This window comes from Lampetra planeri, chromosome 7 (assembly GCF_965212315.1).
Source record: "Lampetra planeri chromosome 7, kcLamPlan1.2.h2, whole genome shotgun sequence".
In the NCBI taxonomy this organism is placed as follows: domain Eukaryota; kingdom Metazoa; phylum Chordata; class Hyperoartia; order Petromyzontiformes; family Petromyzontidae; genus Lampetra; species Lampetra planeri.
In genome coordinates, this window is record NC_136113.1 from 17270844 (window position 1) to 17282637 (window position 11794).

The 11794-nt window shown below is 47.7% G+C and overlaps 2 protein-coding genes across 3 annotated transcripts; both read left to right on the forward strand.

Annotated features, from left to right (window-relative positions):
- Nucleotides 1-302: 302 nt before the first annotated feature.
- Nucleotides 303-7397, forward strand: LOC144720118 (radial spoke head protein 6 homolog A-like). The gene is made up of 7 exons (XM_078596611.1): nucleotides 303-558; nucleotides 2703-2934; nucleotides 3082-3506; nucleotides 3857-4235; nucleotides 4951-5101; nucleotides 5711-5828; nucleotides 6190-7397. Exons 1-7 carry the CDS (start codon nucleotides 443-445, stop codon nucleotides 6431-6433), a joined length of 1665 nt encoding a protein of 554 aa, XP_078452737.1. The 5' UTR covers nucleotides 303-442; the 3' UTR covers nucleotides 6434-7397.
- Nucleotides 7398-7588: 191 nt separating this feature from the next.
- Nucleotides 7589-11470, forward strand: C7H11orf68 (chromosome 7 C11orf68 homolog). Of its 2 annotated transcripts, none has more exons than XM_078596613.1 (3): nucleotides 7589-7824; nucleotides 9250-9653; nucleotides 10486-11470. In XM_078596613.1, exons 2-3 carry the CDS (start codon nucleotides 9258-9260, stop codon nucleotides 10822-10824), a joined length of 735 nt encoding a protein of 244 aa, XP_078452739.1. In that variant the 5' UTR covers nucleotides 7589-7824; nucleotides 9250-9257; the 3' UTR covers nucleotides 10825-11470. The 2 variants fall into 2 exon arrangements, with proteins under 2 accessions (XP_078452739.1, XP_078452738.1); XM_078596612.1 differs by having other exon boundaries at nucleotides 7635-7811.
- Nucleotides 11471-11794: the final 324 nt, after the last annotated feature.

An 11794-nucleotide genomic window follows, 5' to 3' on the forward strand; every position in this document is an offset into this window, starting at 1 on the left:
ATATATTTGTAAGTGCTTTGTTTACCTTTCCTATACTTTGCACTCCTATCGTGTTTGTTGTACTGTTTGTTATCGCTGTAACGTCCCGACCCCGTGCCCATCCTGGGTCACGTGCGACTAAAGCGCTTCTTAGCTCATCGGATTCCCCGTCGACCACAGACAACCATGCTGACGTCATCCACCGCACGCGCGCCGCAGCCAATCGCGGCGCTCGACGACGGCCCCGCGCCTATCCGCGCTGGGAAATGTGAACGCGGCCGCGCCGGTCGCCTGGCAACGGCGTCCCAGCGGCGGCGGCTCTCGAGGAGGAGGTTTCGGCGACTCTCGTCACCACAAAACTCCGTCCCCCGCGGAGCCGCGTGGAGCTTTGGTGGAGGCTTTGTGGAGGCTTTGAGGAGGCTTTGGGTTCGTCACCGTCTCCGCACGATCGGCGCGGGGCACCATGGACGCGAGCGCGGCGGAGGGAGCGGCTGCGGGCACGGCGAGGCGCGGCGAGGCGGAGGAGAGCGCCAAGGCGTTCCTGCTCAAGGCGGGAGGCGACGGCGCGCAGACCTCGCTGTGAGTGGGCACAGGGGCTGCTCCATCGCCACCACCGCCACCACGGTTACCATCATCAGCACAAACATCACCTGCATCGATGAGATTACCCGCCATGTTCTATCCACTGCTGCGTGAAGCGCCCCCCTCCCCTCCCCTGTGGTGCCGCGGTTCATCTAATCGCGTCTCCTCTGGGCGCGTTCCATCCTTTGGCTGCGATTCTCTCACCAGCCTTGTCCACCGATCGTCATTCCCTGCTGGCGACGTGTCCTGCCCAATCCCGCTTGTCCGAACAGTTCACGTGATCGCTGTCATTGGTGTTTGTTTTCCTGTCCTGCAACGTGTTCCTCTCGGTGCCTGTGAAGTCATTTCGTTGCAGGACCATCGACATTTTCAGCAGGAATATTTACAAAATTACCTTAATCATAATCAGTGTCGACATTATCATCAAAATTGCCAGTGGCATAAAAATCAGTATCATGAACAAGAGAATATTTGTCATGGTTACGAGCGTTGCTCGTGTCAATGCGTGCCTTATGCCACTAACCACCCCCCTTGCACTCACCAGTCACATCACCACCCACCACTCACATCACCACCCACATCACCACCCACTAGACGTACCACCCACCGACACAACCCCCCTTGGACTCACCACCCACATCACCACCCACCACTCACATCACCACTCACATCACCACCCACCAGACGTACCACCCACCGATACAACTCACCTTACACTCACCACTCACATCACCACTCACCAGACATACCACCCCACCAGATATCACCCCCCTTGCACTCACCATTCACATCACCACTCACCAGACGTACCACCCACCCGATACAACACTCACAACTCGCACTCACCAAACAATGACACTGACAAGACGCTACCCATCACTCACCATGCATCACACACTCACTGGTCTGACACTGGCGACCCTTATAATTGGTGGTGCACGGACACTGGGTGTAGAGTAGCATTTTAATACAGTATTTAGATACTTTCAGCATAATAACATTGGCAGCGCTATCAATGTCAACAAATTTAATGCATTGTATTATTAACAACGGTTTTTTAAAATCTACGTCATTAACACAACTTTGATGTGCTGATAAACTGCCAATACGTTGGAGGTAGATTTGCTGTCTGCTTCGGTTTGTGATATATCATTGCAAATGCAGCTAAACGAGACGAGGTGAAAACCACAGCCATAGCCACTTCAACGGTCTCAATTAACCACACCTGGTAATAGTGATTGTTTAGTCATGATGTAGACGGCACTCTCTGGCCATGCCACTAAAGGTTCCCCATTCCGCACGAAGGTCTGTTCTAAAGGCTAGGTAGGATGTTAATCGTCTAGATTACGTAACTAAATAGGCGTTTCGTTTCTTTAGAACTGCTTTTTGTGTTTAGTTCGTTGTCCTTCCCCGCACCTCCGATTAGCACGCTTGAATACGTACGGTAGGAAAGACGTTGAACAGACATACATACTCCACAGGAGTCGCTTGTATTGCTCTCTGGAAGGATACAGCCAACGCACACATTCCTGCTTGTGATTGATAAGTACTGCAGCTTGACATGTATGCATTTGACCAAACACTCCCACCAATCAGGTTCGATTTTAACAAAATTACAGTTCTGGAATTTCTCCCTGGTTCAAAGAAATAAAACACAAGCCCGCTGATTTGCTGACATGCTGGAGTAATAACACGAATCATTATCGGGCATGTCCCAGGAAGAGTGCAGTACAGTATAATTGTACAAACAACTTCGGATGCCAACAGTTTCTGCAAAGTTGGATCATCATAGCAAGCGCTACCACGTGCAGACATCATTTCCTGTAATGCCTGAGTTGTAGGAAAGTTTGTACTGTTTATAGCTCACATTAGTGCTCTGCTTTAACTCTCTGTTAGGTATGAATATTTCATGTAAAAATGCGGTGTGTTTGACCAGCACAGCGAACAGTGCCTGTAAATATAGTTAAAAGCAAACTCTACCTACCATAATAGCTTGTGTAGGAAATAACTCACGTATGCATGATGTTGTTCATATGCCATAGTATGAAAGTATGCGGAGAAAAGTGATAAATATAAATACGTTAACGTGGATGCAGCCATACCCCATAGTTTCCATCGCCACTGATTGCACCTTGATGCAGGTACGATCACCTGGCGAGCCTCATATCGCGTCTGCTGGACGAGAGGCCGAATGGAGCACTGGGCATGTTCGAGGAGCTGAGCCGTGAAGTGAAGCGCTCGCGCACGGCAGGCGTGGCCACCACGTTCCGGGACGAGCGAGCAACCAATGCTCGGGATGAACTCGCAAAGCTGCAGAGAGGCCTCTTTCCAGCCACTAATGACAAGACAGACGACGACCCTGACGACGAGATGGTACTCAGGCTAATCACTCATTCATACATACATCCATCTGTAATCACATTGGGGACTCACCTGGTTATGTGGCAGCTGTAGGATATAATTTGTAAAGAGTTGCGACAAGCCGGTTGCAGTGAATATGGTGTTGGTTGTGCCATGCAGGTGGAGTCTCCGCTGCCAAACCTCCTGGAGCAAGCCTTTTACTGGGAACAAGCCGGCGTAGGGCTGGGCCGGGAGGAGACCTTCCGCATCCTGCTCGCTCTCAAGCAGCTGGTGGACGAGCAGCCACTGCAGCGCTGCCGCTTTTGGGGCAAGGTGCTGGCCACGCAAGGTGCCTACCTGGTGGCCGAGGTGGAGTTCCGCGAGGGGGAAGGTGAGGATGAAGAGGAGGAAGGGGAGGAGGCTGACGCCGAGAACAAAGAAGTGGGGGAGGAGACGGACAGGACGTCGCGGGGCAGGGGGGAGAGCACGAGCGGGCAGAGCGAAGGCGAAGGGAACGGGGCAGCCGAAGATGACGATTACCCCAAGTCCGAGTACAAGCCGCCTCCCGTCACCCCCCGAGAGGCTACGCGTTTCGGTGCTAACAGGTGGGCGTGTAGAGGGTGCACACCTGCAGGGTTGAGGTCGAGTTGGAGAGCACTGTTATTACTCAGTTGCACTGCCCTTGAGTGAATAATTGCTTTTAAAATCATAAAAAAACATTTCAGTATATGCAATAAATGCTATATAAGGGACTTATTCTAATCCATAAATTGATTTGTTTTTGGTGGAGAACACAAGCTCATGAGTATTTAATTCCTCTTCCCATTAAACAGCCATCACACGTTAGTCCTAAGCATTGAGCACGTCTAATAAAACTTCGCAATTATCCCCTACTGCTTTAATTTCCAATATACTACTTGACAGGGAAGGTGTAACTTGATCGCAACCCACACAGGTACACATACTTTGTGACCAACGAGCCGGGGAAGCCATGGGAGAAGCTGCCGTGGGTCACTCCGGCTCAAATCGTGACGGCACGTCGCATTCGCCGCCTCTTCACGGGGCACCTGGACGCACCCGTGATTTCCTACCCACCCTTCCCGGGCAACGAGGCCAACCTGCTGCGGGCACAAATCGCCCGCATCTCGGCGGGCACGCAGGTCAGCCCGCTGGGGTTCTACCAGTTTGAAGAAGATGAGGAGGAGGGAGAGGAGGATGCAGCAGGCGGACGCGAGACCTGCATAGAGAACCCCGACTTTGAAGGCATTCCGGTGCGGGAGCTGGTGGATAACCCGGCTAACTGGGTGCACCACACCCAGCACATCTTGCCACAGGTACGAATGGCACTCGCCTAGGGAAGATATCGGCAACCTGCAGCTCCGTGACATTGACATGCAATGTGGCTCTTGAAATATTTAGTTTTTGTTTTCTCGAATTCGAACAAAAATTCTACTTCTGGTTATATTTGTTCCCAACCCCTGGCCTAGGGGATGCCGTAAAAGGGTGTAACCATTAGAGTATTTTTAAGATTGATGTGATAATTCAATCTCTTTTTATTTAATATAGTGTCAATGTTATTTTGCAAGTAAATGAGGAGTGATATATGAAAATAAATTACCTTGTTGACTGACAGATGTAATAATTTATTTTACGAAACGCATCGAAATTAGTGCAACTAAAATTGTGTGATGTTCAGAGTAGCCACGTTGCAAGCTCGTAATTATTTGCTCTGTAGCTGTCATTGTATTACTGGCTGTAGAGGCACACACCTGCTCTGTAGTGCTTTGGAGGCTAGGACATCATGCAAATTAGTGAAACTCCAAAAACCTACTGATCTGCAAAGTAGCAGGAGATTGCAACACAACACATTACATTGTTAATAGTGTGTAGCCATATTCATTACGAGAAGAGAGCAGCATTGTTCATTGAGTACTCGATTGGTCAGGTGTTCACTTGGCTTAGAATACGTTAACGGAGAGACCTTCTGGTTCGGGGTTGAGAGCCACCCGACAAGGTTAATATAAAGTGTGGTGTGGTTGGTGCGTCCAGGGCCGTTGCGTTTGGATCAACCCAAAGCAACGCAGTGAGGAATCAGAGGAGGAGGAACAGGAGGAGGAGGAGGAAGAAGATAAGGAAGACCCAGATGAGCCAGAGCCGGAGGTGGGACCACCCCTCCTTACACCGCTTTCAGAGGATGCGGGTAAGTGCCAGTTCTCACTTCTGTTTCATCATCACTGTCGTCATAGTAATTTATATAATACACTGAATTCCTGACACATTGTACAGCAGGGTTTTTTAATTAGCGGCCCACAGGCCACATGTGACCCTCAACGGCTCTTGGAGTGGCCTGCCAAGCTCTGGCTCACCGAGACATAAAGAGATCCATTAGTGAGATTAGTGAGATGAAAGACTGGTTATTTTTTATTGTTACCTCTGTATGTGTCCAGTAATTTATTTCTCCGCTAGATGTCGCCATTAGATGTAGAATGAATATAAAAACGAGAGATTGAGCGTGAGACTTCCCGGTTTACCCGAGTTTGGCTTCGTGAGGTTTTACTGAATATTGTGCCTCCTTGCACAATGCTATTACTATAAAAATAGATATGCATTTGTATTCCCCAGACTGCGTCTTTGTTTTAAAGTATCGTGTTTGGGCCCTATAACAATAAAGGAAGGCAATTCTCGAGCTATCCACCGTCTTGACTATGCCCCTGCACTGAGACCATGATTCGTGACAGTCGTACAGGTGATTATATTGCGAGCATGAATCGTTGTTGCATATGTTAACACCGCTGTCTGCTGTGTACAGAGATTGAAGGAACATCACCATGGACAGCCAGGCTGTCAAGCACCACTGTGCCCCAGCATGCCTTTGCTGTACTTCGCTCCAATCTTTGGCCTGGCTCATACGCCTACTGCAAGGGGAAGTGAGTGTCAGCCTCTGCAACATGTGCTCTTGTGCTGCAGAGTTCGTTTATAAAACATATTACAACGTTTTGCAATTCTATACATCCATAGTTTTCCTTTGGTTATATGTCTCATCTCCAATAATACATGTATTTATATCGTTATAGATTGTCCCTATGTTCAGTTTCCCATTTGTTTGAGTTAAATCATTTGTCTATACCAATTATTACAACTTGTCACATAAATGTCATATCTCCTGAAGAATGAAGAAACATGGTAAATGTGCAAATCTCAGTCACAATGTACTGGTCTAGGAAATGCACTTCTGAGCATGATCCCCATGGTCTAATCAATGTGCTTGCGTGTACACTGTGCGTACAGAATCTTCGAGAACCTGTACATGGGTTGGGGTGTGAAATACGTGGCGGGCGGCTTCAGCCCTGCCCTGGTGCCAATGCCCTGTTCGGAGTACGCGGGCGGGCCGGAGGTGGCAGAAGAAAAGGACCCAAGTGTGGAGGAGGAGCAGGCTTACCATGACGAGGAGGCCCGCCGCGCTGCCGAGAAGGAGGATGGGGAAGAAGAGGAGGAGGAGGAAGATGAGCCAGAGGAAGAGGATGACGATTGAGGCAGCAGCAGGGAGCTCGGCTCCTCTGTGAAAACAATCGCAGTCATTGTTTTCACAATGGTGATGTTCCCAGTAAAACAACAAAATAACAGCCAACAAGAGGAAACATAAATCAGCATAGAAGCAATGAAACACTTAACTTTTTGTATCACTCATGTTCATTCTGAAAGTCACTGATGTAGCAGGAAATTTTGACCAAACTAAACCACTTATGCTGCATTTTAAAACATTTCATTTGAAATATACCAATCTGGAAATGGCAAAAGCAGTTTGTGAAAACAAGTTCTATCAGAATTTTGGGGGTTTTAATGTAAATGAATAAAACAATATTTCCCGTTTAGTTCTCATATGCCCTCTTATAAATAAAAACATCGTAATTTGTGTTGAACATTCATTGCTATGTATTTTGATGTTTTGTTAAATAAGGGAAGGATATGTAATGGCATTTAAATATCGCATGAAAGATAAAAACCTGCATTTGCAGGACTGTCACGTGAGACGTTGCCATGAGACATATTTTAATTTTCTGAAACAATTCAACAGCTTATATTTGTTATGAGAAACCTCGCTGTGCATTCCTGGGTGCAAATTACCAGCTGGCCTGGCAGCATGGGACAGGTGTGATCATTGGGTGTTTGTTGTGCTGACTGCTGAGAAATGCAAATTTAATTGGCTTTGATCTAACAAATTAAACATTTAATCAGACATTCTTTTTGAAAATGCAGAAATAGCATCTGGTACTTTTTCGTAATTCTGGAAACCCGTATCTCTAGTTATTGTATTCTGTGGAATTAGCACAATTAACGGTGTAATGCGCAGTTTAAAAGTAAATGTTTGCTCTGCATTTAGTGACTTGATATTACAGACTGAAAGCCTCCCACGGTGGATAAGAGTTTGGTATTTTTTTTCACAGTAAATGTTTATAAATTATTCAGCATTACCATAATACATCTTTTGAAGAGCATTTGATATCATTTATTTCTTAAGTTATCACCAGCAGTCAATGGATGCGCACACTACATGAATAACGTTTACATTGCATGATTAATATCAACACAGAGCGAGTTCGGCTGTCATAATAATTAAAATAAGATAATCATCCGCAAACTTTGTTGACATAAAATCCCATAAAGTGCAGCCAATAAGAGGTTCAAAAACCTCTGAGCTGGCACCACGGGTGCAGGCCTCGCGGTTCGTCATCAGCCCACGCCTCGCCCCACGACCATACCACAGCAGCAACATCGAGCAGCGTAACAAACAAACATCAAGAACCGGAGCATCGTGGCAATTCACAAACAGCGACGTCTGCGGAAGACGTTCACTCATCGTCCTCCTGCACAGGCAAAGGCGGGCAGCAGCTGCTGCTGCTCGTCGTGCGGTGAGAGCTTTCGGTGCGCCACGCATTGCGCTCTTCGCTGCGGGTTAACGCGACATTTACTGCACGCAGCGCGAGTTGGGCCGCTTGCACACACACAACATGCAGGGTGGTTCAAAACGATGGACCCGAGTTGAAATCGCTACATCTCTAAAATTGGGTCCATCTTTTTGAAACACCCTACGTTTGCGTGTGCGCGTGTATGAAAGCATATCGAGCAAACACAGGTGGAACAATTCGTGAGCGGGCGTTGTTTTCACGAGCCCGTTGATGGAACCTCACTCCGTGTTGATGGTGTTGATACTGGTCACCAATTCAGAACGACACCTTATTTTATCGCAGACTTTGGAGTCAGTCGCGAATCCCCACGCCGTGATTGTGGATGCTGAACATGCAGCAGCTTCCACTCGGCCACTTGCACAGATGGAACTCGGGGTCGGCGTGGAGATCTCGCTCCAATGCCTTGTGAGGCTTAAGCGTTTGTCATTTTGGGCAAAGTCTGTTGTGTTTATATTGTACTGTGCGCGTGAAATGTGCATAGAAGTTGTGGTTGAATCCACAGACACGTCGTTATTGTGCAGTCGTGATACTAATCCACTATCGTCAGCCAACTCACTCAATATGTTCTACGGTACTATATACTGTTTGGTTCTTTCGGTAAAGTCACGTAGGTAGAGACAAAACCGGGACTAGTAGGGTATCTATAAATGGATCGTCCTGTGCTGTCCCTCTGCGTCAATGGCAGAACTTGGCCAGCGTCAATGTCCTTTACAAACTCTGTCGTTGTGGCTGTTGAAATGAACTCAATGCCTTGAATGTTGTGAGGTAGGAGAGCACGGCACCTGGGTAAACAGAGCTGTGTGCTGCTTAGTGGACATGGCGATATTGAGGAACGGCCCCCTATGGTCTATCAATGTGTGTCTGTCGGCGTGTGCAGTGCATGTGGGGAGCGGTGGTGCAGCGGTGAGCGCACTGCGCTACGAACCTGGCCACCCGAGTTCGATTCCCACTCACGGCCAACCGGTCCTGGGCCTCCCCTAGGGGAGACAAAGGCGGCCGGGATTTTTGCTGGCCACCCACCCCCTCGTGTGCCGTGCCGTGCCGGCCTTCATAGGGGCTATTCGCTAACAGCACTTGCCCCAACAGTCTGTTACAGGCTATACGGGTGGTCTTTGTCTTTGTATGCAGTACATCCCAAGTGCGAACACTACAATGGGGTCACGAACACAACCAAAAAACACCGCGGATAAAATAACAAGTGGAAACAATTCAGTACAGACGTGACAGAGCACCCAAAATAGCGAAAGCGGTGCAAGAAAACCCACAACTGGGAAACCATAAAACGTACCTATAACAGCTCCCTTCATCTGAAGCTAACAAAAATACAGCTAAAAGACGACCGAGAGGGCTCATTTGCAGTGTCGATTTATTTCTGGCACAGCTGCCGCGATGATGGAGGTGGAGGAGCTGGGCACGGAGCAGAAGTTCCAAGCGGAAGAGTATGCGGCGGAGGCGATGGCAGCCGACATGGATCCGTGGGAGACGTTCAACTCGCTCAAGAGGCCACTCGGCACGCTGGACGCCTGGCTTGACACGAACCGCCCCTCGGTTGTCAACCGCCACGGAGATGCCAGCAAGGGCTTGGAGCCCGTGGGCTGGATCTGCGTACAGGGCCCCAGCTGCTTCCCATCGAGCGAGGACATGGACGTGTGCGGGCTGCAGGAGGCCTGGGAGCAGCTGACCAGCTGCAGCGAGCACATCACATTCGGCATGGTGCGCAGGCTGGCCCTCGACCACTGCTGCCTCGTTGGGAAGTGGCTCATCCACATGGAGTCTGGCTTTAAGGTGGATTGTGAGCTCTCTTATTCATATATTTTCATCGGTTTTAGGTTTTAATTTTCAAACTATGTGAGAGCCCATCAAGAACATATGTAGTTACTGCTGATGAGCAATTAAATAAAATATCACTTAACATTTGTATTCTTTTCTACGTAAAAATAACATTTTAGTAAGCCTATCAGATGCATAGACTTTTCAGACCAATATTAAACAGCCGTATGTGTTGCTGCATAATAAATTTAACTTTTTAAAACAAATGCTGCTTGATAATGCTGGCATAGAAAGTAAAACAATTATGTAAATGTGAGACGAATCTTAAGTGTATCTGTTCACCCACGATGCTCCGCACCTCTGTTTAGCAAAGTTCATTACAGATATCTATCAACCCATACGGTTTACCCATATTCTTGTACAGGGAAATTTTATTTTCAGGTCCATATGGCGTAAAGCCATTTCAATACGGACAACATTTGTTTTCTGTGTTTCTCCCTTGTAATGGGACTTTATAGGATGAACGTTAAGATTTATAAGAGTACGGGGTGACCAATAAGGTCTGAATTGGTCTGTAATAAGGTAGGGGCACTGATAAGGGGTTGACAGGTATGGTTACGTATGGTGCGAAAGAAGTTATACATACATAACGGTGCATACAAAGTTTTTTTATTTAGTCATAATTTCTTTAAAGTCAATTATGATTATTTTTACAACCACTACTGCTGAAGATATACGACGAGTTTGGCTTCTGTTGGTATTAACATTACGTCTCTCCTACTTTACCTACCTATGTGTGTATTAAATCCCAGGTATCTTGTAACAAACATCACCATACCGTGTACAGGTGGACCACGCCTGGCGGGGCCTGGCCAAGGCGGTAGCCGAGGGATTAATTCCGATGGCCAAGGTGAGCCCGCACGACCCCAGCGGCAAGGAGAGCAAGCACGTGATCTGCGTCTACAGCTGCGACTTCACGCGCGAGGACGACGTTTACGCACTGGACACCGCCATCCGTGCCACGGGCGTCAAGGCACGGATGACGTACAAGCCGGATGTGTATACCTACCTGGGCATCTACCGCAACAACCGCTGGGGTCTCTGCCCAACCATCTACGACAGCAAATTTGACCTGGAGAGCACGCCGCGCCGTTCGCGCATCACGTGCAAGTTCAGCGACGAGTGAGGTGGCTCCTGCGGAATTTGTAAGACGATTTGAGGAAGTGAAATGGAGGCTAAAACTTTTTCCTTGTAACTTTGTATCATGAGCCTGGTTTTTACGACATGCTTCCTGGCGATATGGGAGGGTGGAACGACGCTTTGTCACTTTGAGTTGCCCCAACGTTTGTTCTGAGGCCCCACTCTTTTGAGTTTGTGGGGTTTTCAACCCTCAAATACAGTTTTGTGCAGTTTTGAGAAGACTATTAAATGTCTGAGCTGGTAATTTAATAGTAAAATGCTCACCAGCATTGAGGCTGTGGCTTCAGATGTAGGTAATGAAGTTCAGCACCAAAGCGCTATTTATTTTTGCATATTAAGCTATTAGTTCTATGTACTGAGAAACTTAAATGCCATGGATTAATTACAATGTTTCTGTTTTCATCGTGGCTTTATCCACAAGGTGGGGCTACATTGCTGCCACTGCTCGCCAATAAGCGGACTGAAACCTTCCATCACCAACATGATACAATTTTGAAATTGTCATCTTTTGAGTAATTTTATTTAAGGATTACTACTTTGAGATACTTTCCCACACATTACTACAGTAAACGAATCGCAGTGGCTGATGTATGTTGCACGGCGATGTGTGTAATTAAAAGTTTGCATTATAATTTTGTGTTCAAGTCATTTTTGATGCAATAAAAATGGGTAATGAATTTGACAAATTGCCTCTATCGTAACGCAAGAACGTCATTCTATAGCCGAGGGAGAGGGGCGCGTGTGACAGCTGGAAAATAACAAAACATCGTTTAAAAAAAATACACGCGGGGGCTACTCGCCATGTGCTGGGAAACCAAAGAAACCGAGGCACGGCCGTTTACATTTCCTACAACGCATTAGGCCCCCCGCGCATGCTGGGGGGAGGGGGCGGCTCCTCATTGGTCGGAGCGGCGTTCGCCAAAGCCGGGGCCCACCAATAGCGGCGAGGGTCATTG

What these genes read in the sequence shown, in the direction of transcription:
- C7H11orf68 (XM_078596613.1), top strand. Translation starts at nt 9,258, where the DNA reads ATGATGGAGGTGGAGGAGCTGGGCACGGAGCAGAAGTTCCAAGCGGAA. An exon ending in ACATGGAGTCTGGCTTTAAG is followed by an intron (nt 9,654 to 10,485) that starts GTGGATTGTGAG and finishes TACCGTGTACAG; the next exon opens with GTGGACCACGCCTGGCGGGG.
- LOC144720118 (XM_078596611.1), top strand. Translation starts at nt 443, where the DNA reads ATGGACGCGAGCGCGGCGGAGGGAGCGGCTGCGGGCACGGCGAGGCGC. An exon ending in ACGCGTTTCGGTGCTAACAG is followed by an intron (nt 3,507 to 3,856) that starts GTGGGCGTGTAG and finishes CAACCCACACAG; the next exon opens with GTACACATACTTTGTGACCA. An exon ending in ACCGCTTTCAGAGGATGCGG is followed by an intron (nt 5,102 to 5,710) that starts GTAAGTGCCAGT and finishes TGCTGTGTACAG; the next exon opens with AGATTGAAGGAACATCACCA.